This window comes from Aspergillus wentii (genome assembly GCF_001890725.1).
Source record: "Aspergillus wentii DTO 134E9 unplaced genomic scaffold ASPWEscaffold_1, whole genome shotgun sequence".
In the NCBI taxonomy this organism is placed as follows: domain Eukaryota; kingdom Fungi; phylum Ascomycota; class Eurotiomycetes; order Eurotiales; family Aspergillaceae; genus Aspergillus; species Aspergillus wentii.
Window position 1 is genome coordinate 4,379,028 of NW_024467832.1, and position 15,094 is coordinate 4,394,121.

At 49.2% G+C, this 15,094-nt stretch overlaps 7 protein-coding genes across 7 annotated transcripts; 4 read left to right on the forward strand and 3 right to left on the reverse strand.

Annotated features, from left to right (window-relative positions):
• Positions 1-2,293: 2,293 nt before the first annotated feature.
• Positions 2,294-3,432, forward strand: ASPWEDRAFT_48198 (uncharacterized protein; the record flags this gene model as incomplete). The annotated part of the gene is made up of 4 exons (XM_040837074.1): positions 2,294-2,405; positions 2,456-2,733; positions 2,842-3,366; positions 3,415-3,432. 4 exons carry the CDS (start codon positions 2,294-2,296, stop codon positions 3,430-3,432), a joined length of 933 nt encoding a protein of 310 aa, XP_040695347.1.
• Positions 3,433-4,317: 885 nt separating this feature from the next.
• ASPWEDRAFT_167679 (F-box domain and ankyrin repeat protein) lies at positions 4,318-5,556 on the reverse strand (the record flags this gene model as incomplete). The annotated part of the gene is made up of 1 exon (XM_040830184.1): positions 4,318-5,556. One exon carries the CDS (start codon positions 5,554-5,556, stop codon positions 4,318-4,320), a length of 1,239 nt encoding a protein of 412 aa, XP_040695348.1.
• Positions 5,557-6,774: 1,218 nt separating this feature from the next.
• ASPWEDRAFT_281329 (heme-dependent oxidative N-demethylase family protein) lies at positions 6,775-8,783 on the forward strand. The gene is made up of 3 exons (XM_040833094.1): positions 6,775-7,463; positions 7,521-7,986; positions 8,041-8,783. The coding sequence occupies exons 1-3, from the start codon at positions 6,941-6,943 to the stop codon at positions 8,519-8,521; spliced, it is 1,470 nt and encodes a 489-aa protein (XP_040695349.1). The 5' UTR covers positions 6,775-6,940; the 3' UTR covers positions 8,522-8,783.
• Positions 8,784-9,045: 262 nt separating this feature from the next.
• ASPWEDRAFT_167682 (PRP38 family protein) lies at positions 9,046-9,792 on the reverse strand (the record flags this gene model as incomplete). Its single annotated transcript, XM_040830185.1, has 1 exon — positions 9,046-9,792. The coding sequence occupies one exon, from the start codon at positions 9,790-9,792 to the stop codon at positions 9,046-9,048; it is 747 nt and encodes a 248-aa protein (XP_040695350.1).
• Positions 9,793-9,945: 153 nt separating this feature from the next.
• ASPWEDRAFT_281750 (uncharacterized protein) lies at positions 9,946-11,633 on the forward strand. Its single transcript, XM_040833101.1, has 3 exons — positions 9,946-11,094; positions 11,368-11,507; positions 11,560-11,633. The coding sequence occupies exons 1-2, from the start codon at positions 10,099-10,101 to the stop codon at positions 11,443-11,445; spliced, it is 1,074 nt and encodes a 357-aa protein (XP_040695351.1). The 5' UTR covers positions 9,946-10,098; the 3' UTR covers positions 11,446-11,507; positions 11,560-11,633.
• On the forward strand, positions 11,460-13,815 carry ASPWEDRAFT_167684 (Zn(II)2Cys6 transcription factor; the record flags this gene model as incomplete). The annotated part of the gene is made up of 8 exons (XM_040830186.1): positions 11,460-11,507; positions 11,553-11,567; positions 11,625-11,639; positions 11,686-11,777; positions 11,827-12,104; positions 12,151-12,578; positions 12,624-12,881; positions 12,928-13,815. 8 exons carry the CDS (start codon positions 11,460-11,462, stop codon positions 13,813-13,815), a joined length of 2,022 nt encoding a protein of 673 aa, XP_040695352.1.
• ASPWEDRAFT_35278 (NAD(P)-dependent alcohol dehydrogenase) lies at positions 13,780-15,068 on the reverse strand. Its single transcript, XM_040834192.1, has 2 exons — positions 14,855-15,068; positions 13,780-14,804 (listed from the first exon to the last, which is right to left on the reverse strand). The coding sequence occupies exons 1-2, from the start codon at positions 14,993-14,995 to the stop codon at positions 13,863-13,865; spliced, it is 1,083 nt and encodes a 360-aa protein (XP_040695353.1). The 5' UTR covers positions 14,996-15,068; the 3' UTR covers positions 13,780-13,862.
• Between the last annotated feature and the right edge of the window lie 26 nt (positions 15,069-15,094).

Consider the following 15,094-nt stretch of genomic DNA (forward strand, 5'->3'; position numbering starts at 1 on the left):
AGAGGGGAGAGAACTTCTCCGGAGTCCGAATAACCTCCAGACCCCGAGACAGTACAAGCACAGTTGAGATGCAACTGCAAGGACTCATGGCGTATTCCGGATGTTGCGATGCGAATGAGGCTGGGTTACACATGCAGAGTCATCTGACTTGATGCCACTGCCTACATATGTAGATAGAGTAGAGAGTAGAATGAAGGCAACTAGATCCAGTTGATATAATTGTCGCACTACTGCACTCTGTTCACAATCACAGTGTTTTTTCCTAGACCAAAGCTTGTTGTCTGGGAGGCTTCATCTCCCACCGAAACGGAGCCACTGCAACAACACGGCAAGATATCGCGTCAACCGTGGTCGACAGTGTCTGTTGTGCTCCCATCCAAGGATGTCGCTTGCTCTCATCCTTGGAATTGTGGACGGGAAGAACCCGGCCGAAACCAGCAGATCCACTACCATCGTACATATGTATGATGACGGAGTCTCTAGTATGAGTATTTAGCTTGTATACCATCTCAAACCGAGTTTCTTCTTTCTTTTCTTTCTTCTTTTCTTTTGCTTGAGTTATCGCTTACTGTTACGGCTTACCGTACTGTACGCCTCATTCCACTGGGTGCCCACATGGAGAGTGTACGGTATGTAATATTTGGAATTACTAGCCCCCTGTCTCTCCACCAATCAAACCGCCGAGATCTACGGTGGTGGTCCTGTCTCGGTCGCTGAAAGGTGGAAAAGTGGCTTTCGTTTTACCATCCATTATTAGCATTTGCTGTCTCTGGCCGCGTGTCAGTTACAGGAGTGACGCGGTCAATGAGCTGATATATTAACTGACTCCTGGACAATATTCGAATATCCTATGTTATAGACAGATACCTAGTTCTTATACGGAGTACCTAGTAGGTAGTTGGTAGAGTGTAGGAAGACTAGAATTCAGGCAGCATCTTATCGTGATTTTGCCAAGTCAGTGGCGCCACACAAACATCCAGACCGATTTGATTGGTATTTTGTTGTACACCGATTCTTACGTACAATACCCCCAAACATTGCATCATCATCGATCAGTCGGTTGATTTGATTCTCATTCTATCTGCTGATAAATGCAGCTCTATCACTATCTTCAAGCTTATTTATTTCCCTAGTTACAGCACAATCTGTCGAGTCGAATATGTAGCAGCCCTTCAGATCGGAAAGCGGGTATGTATGCCGGACTGTATGATACGTCTATACGTACATAAACATACAGTGGACATCCTGGATACAGGATGCATACATGATCATTTTAAATAAAATAAAGATAATTTGAATCATTCCTGCAATGAGATTATTTTCTCTACTATTTCCTGCTAAATCATCTCATTCACTGGCTCACACGTACAGTACCGTATCGTACAATACAATACACAGTACACTAAGCACCGCACCAGTCGACTAATACCATCGATCCATCCTACCAAATCCTCTGCATTATTTCCATCCCGCTGCAGCTGAATCTCTCGCTCGCTTTCTTTCTTTCTTCTCTCTTTCTTCCTTTCCTTTGCTGCTCTTTTGCTCTTTTCTCTTCGTCTCAACTGCTTTCTCTCTTTTGCTACCCCTGCCGCCAAGTTGTCAGTCGGTTGCCATTCTCTCTCTTCTCCTGGTTTTCCCCCCTCGTCATAGGGTGCTGATGATGCACATCACCTTCTGATCCTGTCGGTATCGTCCTTGGTCCCTCCCAAATGCCTGGCTGCGTCCGTTCGCAGGTGAAGGAAGACCCGGGAATATTTTGCTAGCTCGCTGTGCTCTCCCTCTGTTTATCGGTACGACCTACCTGCCTACCTACATATCTTTCTCTGCAAAATCTTTTCGTCTCGCCAAATGGAAGGATCGTATTGACTGATCGATCGACAACAGAACCGATACATCATTAATTTAAGTTGCGCAAGATCGCCTCTTACTGCAGGCCATTGTTTGCTCGACCTTTTTTTTTATTTATTTTAGCGCTGGGGAGATCGATCTTAACCATCTTGCCCGACTTATGACCTTGCTCCTTTTTCTCTCACCGAAACCATTTTGACTATCTTCGATCACGATCCGTTATCTCTTCCGACCCATTGTTTGTTGATCGATCTCGGCTGTTGAAGCTTAGGAGGATCCGGAAAAAATATAAGAAAAAAAAATAAAACATTCTGGGGAGGGTAACCGGCTGTCGACAACTCTTGGGATTGATTATTGGGGTTGAATATACAGCGGCATAGGGGCTGGCTGGAGAATTTCAAATATCGCATCTTCGACACGTACCGGAGGGGGGACTCGATTCGTCATGCATTTCGTTCTCGGTCTTCCGCTGCTTGCTTCGCTGGCAATGCCAGTCTCTGCATCCTCCGACATTGCATATTGTTCTACGGTGAACACTGGATCGTCGTTTAACGCAAGTATGTGTTCATGCCTTGCTGTCAGTGAGTGTCTACTGACCTTTTCCCAGACAGCAGTATCTACCAGTCAAACGGTGCATGCCAAGAGCTATGCAATGCCGACTATGCTTTTGGCATTCTTATGGACAAACGTTGCTGGTGCTCGAATATCGCACCAAACAAGGCAACCAACGTCGATGTCTCCGAATGTAGCGATGGGTGCCCGGGTTATCCTGCTGATAGCTGCGGCAATGAATCCAAGGGGTACTATGCGTACCTGGAAATGTCGATGCACATGGCTTCGGGGACAGCCACGGTTTCATCCACAGCAACCTCAACTGGAACCTCGGTTAGTCAATTCCCACCCACGGAAAACTAATGCTACACTGGCACTTGGTTACCTTAACTTTCGGGATGAGTCATGTGCCTATCTTACAGTACACTAACTATCATCTAGTCAAGTTCCTCGGACTCGACAAGCTCTGGAGATTCCACCACCACCGGAACGGTTGCGGTCCACACTGTCGCTGGTGTGGTAGAAACAGTCACCGTTGGAGGCTCGCAGTCCACCAGTTCATCTTCGTCTAGCAATAGCAGCGGCGACAGTTCGAGCCTGAGCAAAGGCGCTGTGGCGGGTGTTGTGGTTGGTTCTGTCGCCGGATGCGTCGGTATAATACTTTTGATTTTCCTTGTCCTGGCTGCCAAACGTCGGGCGCGTGCCAACAGCCCTGACCCAAGTGTACAAAATATCCTCCTCGATGGACGACAAAGCAAAGGCTCACAGATGAGTTTCATGAAGGGCGTCTTTTCCGATAACCACAGCCATACATTGTCCGCCGGCTCGTCGATCACACCTCAACGCATGCCGACCTTTACCGATAATCGCATGAAGACCGATGCGGCGCTTTATCACCACGGTCACCACAGAGATAGCACCACATCACTGCAAGATAATGAAGACTATTCTCGGCCTGTTTTGCGGGTAAGTAAGATTTACTCAAACAATGATGCACAACTAACGAGTGTCTAGTTGACCAACCCCGACTGAGCGTTCATTTTTGCGAAAAAAAATCTCCTTACTTTCTTTCCTTGTGTCTTTGCATCTCATTGTCCTCTATTCGATTTGCGCGTCTCGGCGAAAACAGCGGTGTTATGATACCCAATTGTCACATACTCACTTCTCTTACTTCTTTTCTTCCCTTCTTGATATGAAATATGGAGAGATCCGGGCCTGACACTCTTCTCCGTCTATACCTGCTTAATCCATCGATCATGGATACTGGGTTATGGTCCACTATTCGACATCGGAGAAGAAATTTTGATGCCCGTGGATTGCCCTTTCAGCAGGGTAGGCGGTGTTTCCAGATCAACCACGATAATTGAAACAATCGTTTGATCACCACCTGGAGGTCCTGGAAGTCGACTCAAGCGAGCTAGGCTTGATCAAGCTCTCCTTTGATTGTGTACATGGAAGCACATGGATTGTGTGCTTGCAAGTTGAGTACATACCCAAATGAACTTCTCACAGATTGTGTCTTGTTTCTTTTACTGTATTCCTTTTCCATTCCTTTTCTTTTCTGTCATCATTTTAGCCTCTTCAGGATCATTCAATTATTTCTTTAGAATTGTGAGACGGGGTGGATCGCAAGATTGACGGGTAGTGTTATTATTAAGGGGACGTTTCATCATGTAAATCATAGCAATAATGGGATTAGTGTGAGGTCAGGTTTCTTAGTGAAACATAATTGCATGGTATTTTGATACGATACTGGTCTCGAAGCGAAGCAATTGATTTCTACCTATTGAATAACAGCTAACTCCTGCAGGTTTCACCCTAACCTGCTACTCCATAACGTCCCTAGGAATCCAACAGTGCCTAATTCTGTGAGCATAAAAAAGAGGGAAAAAGCGTACTTTGATGATGCCTGAAACCTCAGCTTGGCATATGATAATACAACAAGAGCCACAGCTCCCGCCTCCCCAAAAACACAGCCAAATCCATAGGCGTTCGCTGGTCGGTATCTGTAATCGATAAATCCGCACCACAAGCAATCAGCTTGCGCACGATATGCGAGTACCCCTTTTCGACAGCGAGGTGCAACGGCGTTTCTAACCAGTTAGTCTGGGCATTGATATCAACGTTTCCCCGCGCAAGAAGTGGACTTACAACTTCGATCAATCCCGTGTTCGCCGCGTGGTGTAATTCGGTTAGGCCCCTGTGTGCGCGGACGCCGACGTTGATGCCTCGTTCGATGAAGAGGAGGGCGGGCTGGGGCAGGTACAAGCTGATCGCGTAGTGGAGGGCGGTGTCGCCTTCGTCGTCTTGGATATTGAGATCGATCCCTGCGTCGACGAGCATCGTGATGATATCCATGTCTTCGAGGTTCAGGGCTGGCCAGAGCAGCGACTGTCCGAGGACGTTTTGCGTCGAGATGAGATCTGGGAGCTCTTTCAGCATGAGAGGGAGGATTTCGGGGTAATCACTGTCCATGGCCCATCGAAGGACCGTTTCACCGGTTGCAGGCAGAGGTTGCCGCAGATCTGCGCCGAGGGACACGGCCATCTGGATCGTTTCCATCCGACAGAACTTGACGATTGTATGGATGACACCTGGGGCGTTGACATCCGCGCCTGCACGGAGAAGCTTCTGCACTAGAAAATCATACCCCATGTACGCTGCTGCGCCGAGAGGCGTCCACTCACTGTTTTGCACATTCGGCAGTGACGGATCGGCACCGTACTCCAGCAGCAGATCGACGATCGGAAACCCGTTCTCGGGCGCCTCATCACCGACAGCCAGACATAGCATGCGGAAGCCGAAGATGGTGTGTGCGTTTGGATCCACGCCTGCGTCGAGCAGGAACTTGACGGCCTCGTACTGGCCCATCACGACGACTTGGGCGAGACGTTCACGCGGCCGGTCGAGCGTTCCGTTTGCCTCGGATACTTGGAACAAGCCGGAGATGTCGGTGTAGATGCGGCTTTGGTATTCTTCTTCTGATGGGAGGGCGACTTCTCGTGCTGCTTGCTGTAGGGTGGTGTGGAGGAGGGTGTGGACCTGTTTTGAGGACTGGGAGAGGTGAGCTAGAGTTGCGATGTCGAGGAAGTCAGACATGTTGAGGACGAGCTCTGGGGGGAGATTGGCGAATTGGGGGAATGTTTGAAGATCCATTGTGACGGTGGTAAGTTGGCTGATGCTAGTTTTGATGCTTGAGCAATTGATGCTGAGATTGGGATTGAGATTGAGATTGAAGGTATCTATTGAGATCTGAGAGATCAGAAAGATGATGTCCATAACTGACGACCTCAGCCTGGTATATATATTCCAACTTAAGACATATGTCTTGTATACTGAAAGAAATGAAGCTGAACAATAGAGACAATGGATAAAGAGGATTGTTGTCCTTTTCTACAACTGATGTCTCAACTGGATTAGCATTTTCATTCTTCTATTCTGTTGTTCCTTTAGGATTTGTCTTATTCTATGAAAGAGATGTCTTATTTGGATAATGGTATTGTTTCTTCGAATTTTTGTATAGGATTCGTACATCATATCCTGATCTAAGACCGAGTTTGAAGCAACTGAACAAAGAGAAGTAGATTATGAACTTTGGCAGTCACACTGAACATATCAAATATCTCGACATCTTTAGATAATCTAATTCTATCTGTATACTGTAAGTTCGTGATAGGTAAGTGGAAGCACATGACCACGGGACTCTTTTACCCTTTCGGGCAACGCGATTCTCCCTCTCTTTGTCTTTCTTTTCCCCTTCTGTCAACTCGATCCAGCCCAGCAGCCGATATTACTGTCAGAAAGAGAGGAAAGCAAAATGAAAGTCTGGAAATATACTAAGAAAGTATCACTGTCCGTGATAAGTGAGCTATTTCCCCTCATTCTATTCAATTGCCTGACTAACTCGACTCCGACGAGAAGAACAGGACCCCCACGCTGACTGCCACAAGCAAGGAATTAAATATCGATAAATAAGAGCTGACAGAATGAGAGGAAGAGAATATATATAAGACATACTTACTGTCACTTATACTTACACACCGTATCCGATGCTATCAATTCCACCATCCACCCCCCGCCTCCAACATGTCGTCATTGTCATACCAAACTGCCATCCAAGGAACCTTTTCTTGTCTAAGATAAGGGGACTCGGTGGTTACATCCTATCGACGACAGCCATGCCATCTCTTATCCTTATCTCTAACTGATCGGCGTCTTTTCGCCAAACATGGTAACCGCATTCGCATGTATCCTCCGTTAAAGGCAGGCAGAATGAGCACCTACGGCTGGCAAATAGTACATATTGACTGGCTGGCTGGATGAGGGGATCTGGATCACATGTACTGTTTCCCCGTCTTTTGCATCCCCGGCTGGATTTAGGTTATGGGTATATATGGATGTTTCCTGTTTTTGGGGTTTGTTCTTAGTTTGGTTCTTGTATGACTTGACTTGCCTGGGGATTTTGCAGGTGTCGCTTCGGTTTTGATTATCGATTATACTCGTTCTCGCCTCGCTTTTGTTCACCGCGCATGACGTTGATATGGATACGAGCGTCCTGCCGACTCTGAATAATGTGTGGCCTGTAGGCCTGGTCGTGGTGGTGCTGACTGGATTCTACATCGCGTTGGATAGATCGTATGGGAAAACCATCCTGAGACTTCGCTCCCGTCGAGTATCGTCTGCTACAACGCCCCCGCGATCGATCTCCCCCGATACAAAGACAAAGGCGCCATCGTCACAGTCGGGTTATTCGCATGCCTTGCCACCACAGCGTCGACAGGCTCTCGCCGAACTGAAGGGCTACACGGGGCTATGGAAGGATGTTGACGAGGCAGAGGTCAACCGGCGTCCGCTGTCTATGGAGGCAGACTACCGAGAGTCTGAAGACCAGAGATACACGCCGACCGGGTTTTCTGTAGAGGAAATCAAAGCATTAGGTGATTTCCCGGACTATGCGACACTCAGCGGTGTGCCTATGCCTTCGCCATACACCGAGTTTGATATTGAAAAGGCGTTGCCACGGCCTTATCGTCCGTTTAGATGGGGTTACCACCAGACTATGTGTAAGACTTCAATTCTACGTCCTATACCAGACTAGAGATTAATCGTTACTGTAACAGCCCTCACAAAATTAGAAACGGACTGGTGGCTCGAACTCGAAAATACCTACAAAGCCCGAATCGCCCAGCGAAAGGAACTATACGCCAAACACGGCTCCGATCTTCTGGGATATCTCCCCGGCTCAGAACTAGCCTGCAAAGAACTCATGGAGATGGTCTTACAGTTTGCCTGCGCACGATACCCGCAGTACTTTTCCATCGTGGACAATCGAATCTTTCAGAACAGAATCCTCGGCACAGAGCAGGACGTCACTTCTAAGCATCCACTGGAGATTCTGCTCGATAATATACCCGAGGACTTTGCAATTATGCTGCGTGATGAGAAGACGGGCTTCTACTTCCTCCGTGCGGGCGTGATTTGCTCTGCGCTGGGCTGGAATGTAGCTACCAAGGTTGGCCTTCAGCTTCATGAGATTCACCAGCCTGTCCCGGACTACAAAGAGAAGATGCAATTCTCCATGGACAGGTATGGTCTCCCCGAGACTTGATTATATTGTTACAATCCTGACAAGTGATATAGATTCTTCACCAAAATGCCCACCGAAAAACCAATCCAGCGAGGATCCTGGGGCCTGGAAGTTGGAAAACCGCTCTACATGCCCAAAGGCGACCCGCACGAGGTCCAGCGACTATCTCAAGACCCCAACCTCAAACTGGAAGACTGTCACCTACGAGTCGACTGGCAGACACTGCGCCGTCTTCCTCTCTCCGCGGCGATCGTGTTTAACTTCAAGGCGCTCTTCACGCCTATTAGCGAATTCCGCGATGAACCTGGTGTTCCGGCGCTGGTGGCCAAGGTCTTGAAAGAGGGGAAGAAGAATCTGATGGAGTATAAGAGTACATGGCATGTGGAACATGTTGTACTCCCGAGCCTGGAGGAGTGGGCGAAAGAGCAGGAGGAAACAGGGTTGATTGAGAAGGATTGGGAAGTGGCTACTTTGGAGGATAGTCCGTGGTTTAAGAATTGGGAGGATAAATGGCATCGACAACAGGGGTTTTAGCTTTTTTTTCTTCAAGATTGTACTGCGTTTTCTGCTGGCTGGTGGTTATATGATAACTTGGGAGGTATGCGTTCTATTTTGTATATGGGTAGGTTACATTGTTTAATGATGCACATGATGAAGATAAGGATATCATTTATATTTCAGTAGATGTTCAGAATATCTAATAGTAGCTCGTCTCATTCAAGAGTCAAGTTCAATAGAAGCAGCATTCCCGGGGCGTTTAAGCAAAAGGGCAAATCAGTCCATCGCGGGCATATCTCATGACAGTCTGCAAGCGAAGCTTCATCCAAAATTGATATGCCTGGAAGCTGGAATGCAAATTCTTCACCGGTATCGTGGTATGTGATTCAAGAGAGGTATGTCAGAGCCACCCGTTCGAAAATGACGGTGTGGTATTTCCCTCTGATGGAATCGGTTGACAATAAAGTCCCGGACGTGTGACGACCGGTCGACGATCGAAATCGGAAGACTCCCAAGATGCAGCTTGGTAGAATCAAGATGCGTCAAGCAGTCTTGAAGATTCAATCGTCACTCCTGCTCTTCGCAGACCCTGCATCGCTAGCATCGTCACCCTCCGCATTGCTCTCATTGTCCATCTCTTCCAATTCCGCCGCCAACGGACTGACTCGTTCTTCCAGCAAGTCCAAATCCTCCAACTGCTGCCGCGACGGTAACTTCCACAGACTGGTACCACACACACGGTCCTTGGTGAGAAGGTCATCGACGAACTGATCCATATGCGTGAGCATGAACGAGTCGCGCACCCGACGCTTTAATTTCCGGTAATCGAGGAGAAGAGGCTCCAACGCCCTATACACATCCGCCGCGTCAAAGGTGAGCCGGATATAAAACGCTGCCAGCGCGCGCAGGTATTTGAAGTCGCCTCGGTCTTGGAGGACACCGTTCCGGGCCTGCTCATAGGCTGTATTTTCTCCTTCGTCGTCACTGCCGGGGTCGGTGAAGTTGAGGTATTCGAGGACCATGTCGCGGTCGGGTGAGAGCTGGAGCATCTTGAAGGCTAGGCAGAGGAATGGGGTGGGTTTTTCGGATACGCCGTATGTACCACCGATGCAGGTCAATTCAACGGCTCGATCGCATAGAGTCGCAGAGTTTAATCCGAAGCATTGTTCTTTCCAGTAGTAGGAGTCGGTGATGCGGTCGCGGACGGCTTTTTCGAACAGCGTGGCGGGGTTGACGCCGCGGACTAGAGGGCCGGTATAGCCGCGGTTGTCGAGAAGAGTGCTGGCATCCGCACGATGGCCAGACATGGTGGGTGTAAATGATGCTATAAGGGAGAGTGATATTGTGGATTGTGGTGAATCGTGATGATGGAAAGATGAAGAAAGCGAAGATCACGAGATGCGCCAAGCCGGGCTTATCGATAGTCGCGCCGCCAACGCCGAGTGGTAAACAGCGAAGAAGTCAGGATGAAACACCGAGTCTCACCTGCACGATGGCTGCTTGGCCAGGCTATCGTCGTCTGTCGTCTGTCGTTTGTGTTATTCTTCTTGTCAATGTCGTCTCATAATTGGGACTGTCTTCGATGGTGATCCCCATTCGCCTTGACAGCAGCCATGGTGCTTCTGACTTCCTCGACCGTCTCCGTTATCATCTCGACCGGCGTCATCTCTCTCTTCACTCTCCTTCTGTTTCTCTCGGGTTATGTCCTGCAGCAGCAGTCCGTTCGCAGCATTCAAAATGCTCTCCGACCTGATCCCGCACCCAATCCCGTCCTGAATCCTGCAAGGCACGGATCATCGAGATCGTCATCCCAGAAGGCTGAACGAGGTCTGCTCTCTGATATCGTGCCTGATGGCCCAGTGACGAGCGGGAATTTCGCCTATCTCCAACTCCTATCTACTCCAGATCCATCCAACATCTGTTCTGCGATTCTCTTCTTCAAACATCTCGCGACAAATGGCACGGCTATACAAGACCGTCTTTTTATGTACCCACAAGAATGGGACCAGATGTCTGCCAAGAAACTCTCGAAACCCGTCTCAACCGCACTCTCTCTCCTCCGTGCAGCGAGTCTCAAATATAACATCTGGATGCTCCCCATTGACATGACAGCGGCGACTTCTGCGGGGTATACCCCCACCGACACCAAACTGCTACGTCTGGGCCAGATTCAATTCCTGCAGTATGACAGCGTGCTGTATGTGCAAACTCCCGGTCTACTTCTCGACACGGAAAAGCTGGATTCTGTCGTGCTCTCTCGACCTTTGCCTCTGCGACATGATAAAAATAGACCGGATTCCTACAACAATGAGGCATGGATTCCTATGCCCCTCCGCGCAGAGCGCGACGACACATTGCCACCTGTGTATCTGATCACAGTCAACAACATAGGCTCTGGGCATATCGAGGCCCGCACCCACATTCCCAATGTTGCTATTCCAGGGTTTGGTCAATTAGTCACTGGTCCGTGGGGGGCCAAGTCTACTAAGGATAGCGATTATGATGCCGACCAGCAACCAGGCTACGTCTTCTTCGAGCATGATCGTGATGGACATGTTCGGTGGGCAGATAATCCATTGTTTGGGACTTGGAGAGCACAGCAGTATGAGGTATGCGACGGTCTAGATCTTGACGATGCTATTCATGATGAGGAATGATTTGTCTTTATTTTCTTGTTTTATATGGTTTATTGTATATGGCGATTGAGGGGTTGGACATATTGAGCTAGGGCGTTGGTCTGGTTGATCTGGGTATATACATTGATTTCTTCTATCTTGCATATTTTATCTTGAATCATATATACGAGGATATGAATCAATGATGGCATTTGTCATGCATACTCTCTTAGAGTTGGTTTGATGACTGATTCCATCGGACCACAGTCAGCCGATCACCACGACTCGCCACGGCGTTGTCTGCACCACCTGCAGCGACTATCGTGTATTGAATTGATCAATTGAATGCGATATTTATAATGCCACGATCGTCAAGTCCAGTATCAAAGCAGATTGAACTACGAGCAGTATGTTCCACTCCATGTCGTACTCCACCCTGCTAACCAGCAAAGTGTTTAGAATGTCGGGTGAGAAGATCCGAGGATATGGACTGACTTGCTGCTAATTATTATCAATTGCCGCAGAAACGTAAGAGCAAGGTAAGTGAATGCCTTTGTATAAACTCGTCTATATTAACTCGATCAGTGCTCTGGGGGTTCGCCCTGCCAGTACTGCTCTCGAAGCAAGAAGCAATGCGTCTATGGCCGTGCTCCATCTCGCACTCCACTGACGCGAAAGTAAAATCACTCTGATAGCATCCTTATTGATTAAATCTAATATCGGTAGAAATCTCGATGAAACAGAACGTCGCTGTGCAAAGTTGATGGCTCTACTTCATAAACTCAACCCGGATGTTGACATTGAAGTTGCGCTGAAGCATGAAGGCTTTGAATTCCCACTCAAGAGTCTACAGAGCGCAGATTCTGAGATAGAAAGCCCTGCCTCTGTGGATCGATTCGAGTGGAATGAAGCTGCGTTGGCGTCGCCGTCGCGGTCGCAAAAAGAGTGCCCGGACGGGATGGCATCATTGGTGCCGAGTGGGAGGGCAGGATGTGGATATCTTGGTGAGTGAACTGAATGCATGTTGGATATCTGTCTGATGAAGCTTAGGAAATAGTTCTGGATCGCATCTGCTGCGGAATATCTCAGGCTTATTCCCTGATAACCCTGACTCTGTGGCTACTGAGCAAACATCGCCTGTCGATGCGAGCCAGATCGAAAGTCCATCATGGTCAGCCCATCTGAGCAACACTGCGGTCTTGGACAGGCTGGTTGATGCATACTTCATGTGTTACAATTCATCATTTCCGATTCTACACGAGAGCACATTTCGACAAAAGTACCGCAATCGCCAGCAGATTCATCTCCGCTCGAGTTGGCATCCGATCTTCTATCTTGTCCTGGCAATTGGGGACTGGATTCTGGCTGGTGGAGCAGAGGCTGAACAGTCGAGATATTATACGGCTGCACGGTCACGCATGTCGATGCGTATGTTGGAGTCGGGCAATCTGCTCACCGTGCAGGCTTTTCTACTGATGGTGAGTGAGGATCACTGAGATGGTGAAGGTATACTGACGGAACAGGGTAATTATCTTCAGAAACGCGATCGGCCTAATACGGGGTACAATTTTATTGGGATTGCATATAGGATGGCCCTTGGGCTAGGACTTCATCGCGAGCCACCCGCGGATACACCTGATTCACTGTTCAATGAACGGAGGAGAGTCGTCTGGTGGATTGTCTATTGCTTCGATAGTGGGTTCAGCTTGACCACGGGGAGGCCTGTGATGGCTTCTGATGGGTTTATCGAAACACGACTTCCACGGAATATTGATGACTCGGTAGGTTGCATTCATCATGACAGAGAAAGACAGCTAATATCTTCAGGCGTGTACATTGGATTCTATCCTCCCAGCACCGACAGAAGAGCCAACCACCTACTCGGCGATTATAGCACAGGCACGGCTATCCTCGATTGGAAACATGGTGTATCGTGACGTGATATCCGCGTCGAAAGAAACCCCCCTCGATCTGAGGGTGGCACGCTCGATTGACCACCAGTTCAAAGCCTGGAAACTATCCTTGCCAGTCTACTTTACAGCCCAAGACATTCCTCACTGGTTCCATGGCCCACGGGCAATCATCCGATGGAAGGAAGAGAATGTGCGCATGATGCTGTGGTGGGGAAGCCAGCGCCTGTGCAGTTTGCCATCAGACAGCGACGAAGCACAGAACATGTGCCATTACACTGCGATTGAGACTATCCAGGACATTACGACCTTCTGCCTGGACCATCCAGATACCCTCCACGCCGGGACCAACTGGTACGCCACGTACTTTTTATTCCAAGCAACGATCGTGCTCAGCATTCACTATCTACGACCGTGTCAGTCCAGGGACACCACAGCCACGCAGGAGTTATGGTTTCTCTCCATCTCACGAGCACGAGATTGTCTCGCCTTTCTGAGCACGAATAACAAAGCTGCCTCGCGATGTCTGGCTGTGCTCGATAGAATCAGAGATCAATCCCAGCCGTCACAACCTGCGTCGGCACCAGTACCTCCTGACCCTGACTCGACACAGTTACAAACTATTCCTGGAGATCCGGGCATGCATTCACCTACTTTTGCGATTGACCCTGCGCTGCAGATCTTCTTTCAGGATACTACGTGGGATAATGATATCTTTGAAGGTCTTCAGGGCTTTCCTAGTACGGATGAGACTGAGTCGTTTGACTATATCCGGCTTACTGATCCGAGTTTGGAGCCTAGTTAGTTTGACATTTCATATCAGATGTAGAAGACATGAACAAACATATGCAGTTAATCTGGCCCCCTGATCAACGTCTTAATCCCCTCTCCCCGTTTGGCAGCCTCCCATGCCTCCGTAGCAGCTTCAAACGGAAACACATTGCTCACCAACCCAGCCAGCTTCAACTTGCCCTGCCCAACCAGATGAATCCCCAGATCGAAATCCCCAGCGCCATACCGAAAACACCCCTTCGCCGTGATTTCCTTCTCACACATTTCCGATATCGGGAATTCAATCTTGCGCTTCCCCATCCCAGCCTGCACATACGTGCCTCCCTTCCGCAGCGCAAAGATAGCCGTATTGATAGACAACTCCGCCCCAGACGCATCAATAGCGATATCAGCCCCTTCACCCAATCCACACTCCTCCACAAGACGAGCCGCATTCTCCTCGGCACTACGCCCCAAATCCGGAATCGTCGTCCTGCTCACCCCCTCCCCCACAAACTCCCTCGCAAACGCAACCTTCCTCTCCAAGACATCCACCGAAACCACAATCCCCGCCCCAAACTCCCTCGCCACAGCCGCCGTGAACAATCCCACCGTCCCAGCCCCAAACACAACCACCTTCTGTCCGATCCTCACATCCGCCTGCCGGACCGCATGCACGCCCACCGCCAACGGCTCCATCAACACCGCCTCGTCCAGCCCAATTCCGGCAGGAACCCTGTAGCAGAAATCCGCAGGGAGGCGGAAATACCGACTCAGCGTCCCGTGCAGCTTGGGCGGGTCTGCGGCGAATTTCATCTCCGGACAGAGATTGTATCGTCCGATTTTGCACCGCTCGCACCGTCGACACGGGTAGCCGGGCTCGATGGCGACTTTGTCGCCGGGACTGAGGGAGGTCACGGCTGAGCCGACGGCGTGGATGGTGCCGGATGCTTCGTGGCCCATTGTTAGGGGTTGGGATGGGGAGACGAAGGTGCGGATTCCACCGCGGAGCCAGAAGTGGACCTTTGCCTTGAGTTAGTATTATAGTTGTTTTTATGGGAGTAGGTGTTTACATCGCTGCCGCAGACGCCTGTGTAGGCGATTTTGACGATGACATCGTGGGGATTGTCGAGGGTGGGAACGGGTCGGTTTTCGAAGCGGGCATCTAGTGGTCCGTAGAGGAGACAGGAGGGGTTGTCTGTTTTGGAATCCATTTTAATAAATAGATAGAAGATGAAGAAGAATGTCTTTCATTAGAGGATGCTGAACTGTGTTCTTATAGCTTCGGCACTATCTCCGCTGCAGATGATATC

Coding starts and splice junctions, on each gene's coding strand:
- ASPWEDRAFT_281329 (XM_040833094.1), top strand. CDS start 6,941: ATGGATACGAGCGTCCTGCCGACTCTGAATAATGTGTGGCCTGTAGGC. Junction 7,464..7,520: donor GGGTTACCACCAGACTATGT/GTAAGACTTCAA, acceptor TTACTGTAACAG/CCCTCACAAAATTAGAAACG. Junction 7,987..8,040: donor ATGCAATTCTCCATGGACAG/GTATGGTCTCCC, acceptor CAAGTGATATAG/ATTCTTCACCAAAATGCCCA.
- ASPWEDRAFT_35278 (XM_040834192.1), bottom strand. CDS start 14,995: ATGGATTCCAAAACAGACAACCCCTCCTGTCTCCTCTACGGACCACTA. Junction 14,805..14,854: donor CAGGCGTCTGCGGCAGCGAT/GTAAACACCTAC, acceptor CTCAAGGCAAAG/GTCCACTTCTGGCTCCGCGG.
- ASPWEDRAFT_281750 (XM_040833101.1), top strand. CDS start 10,099: ATGGTGCTTCTGACTTCCTCGACCGTCTCCGTTATCATCTCGACCGGC. Junction 11,095..11,367: donor GGAGAGCACAGCAGTATGAG/GTATGCGACGGT, acceptor ATCGGACCACAG/TCAGCCGATCACCACGACTC.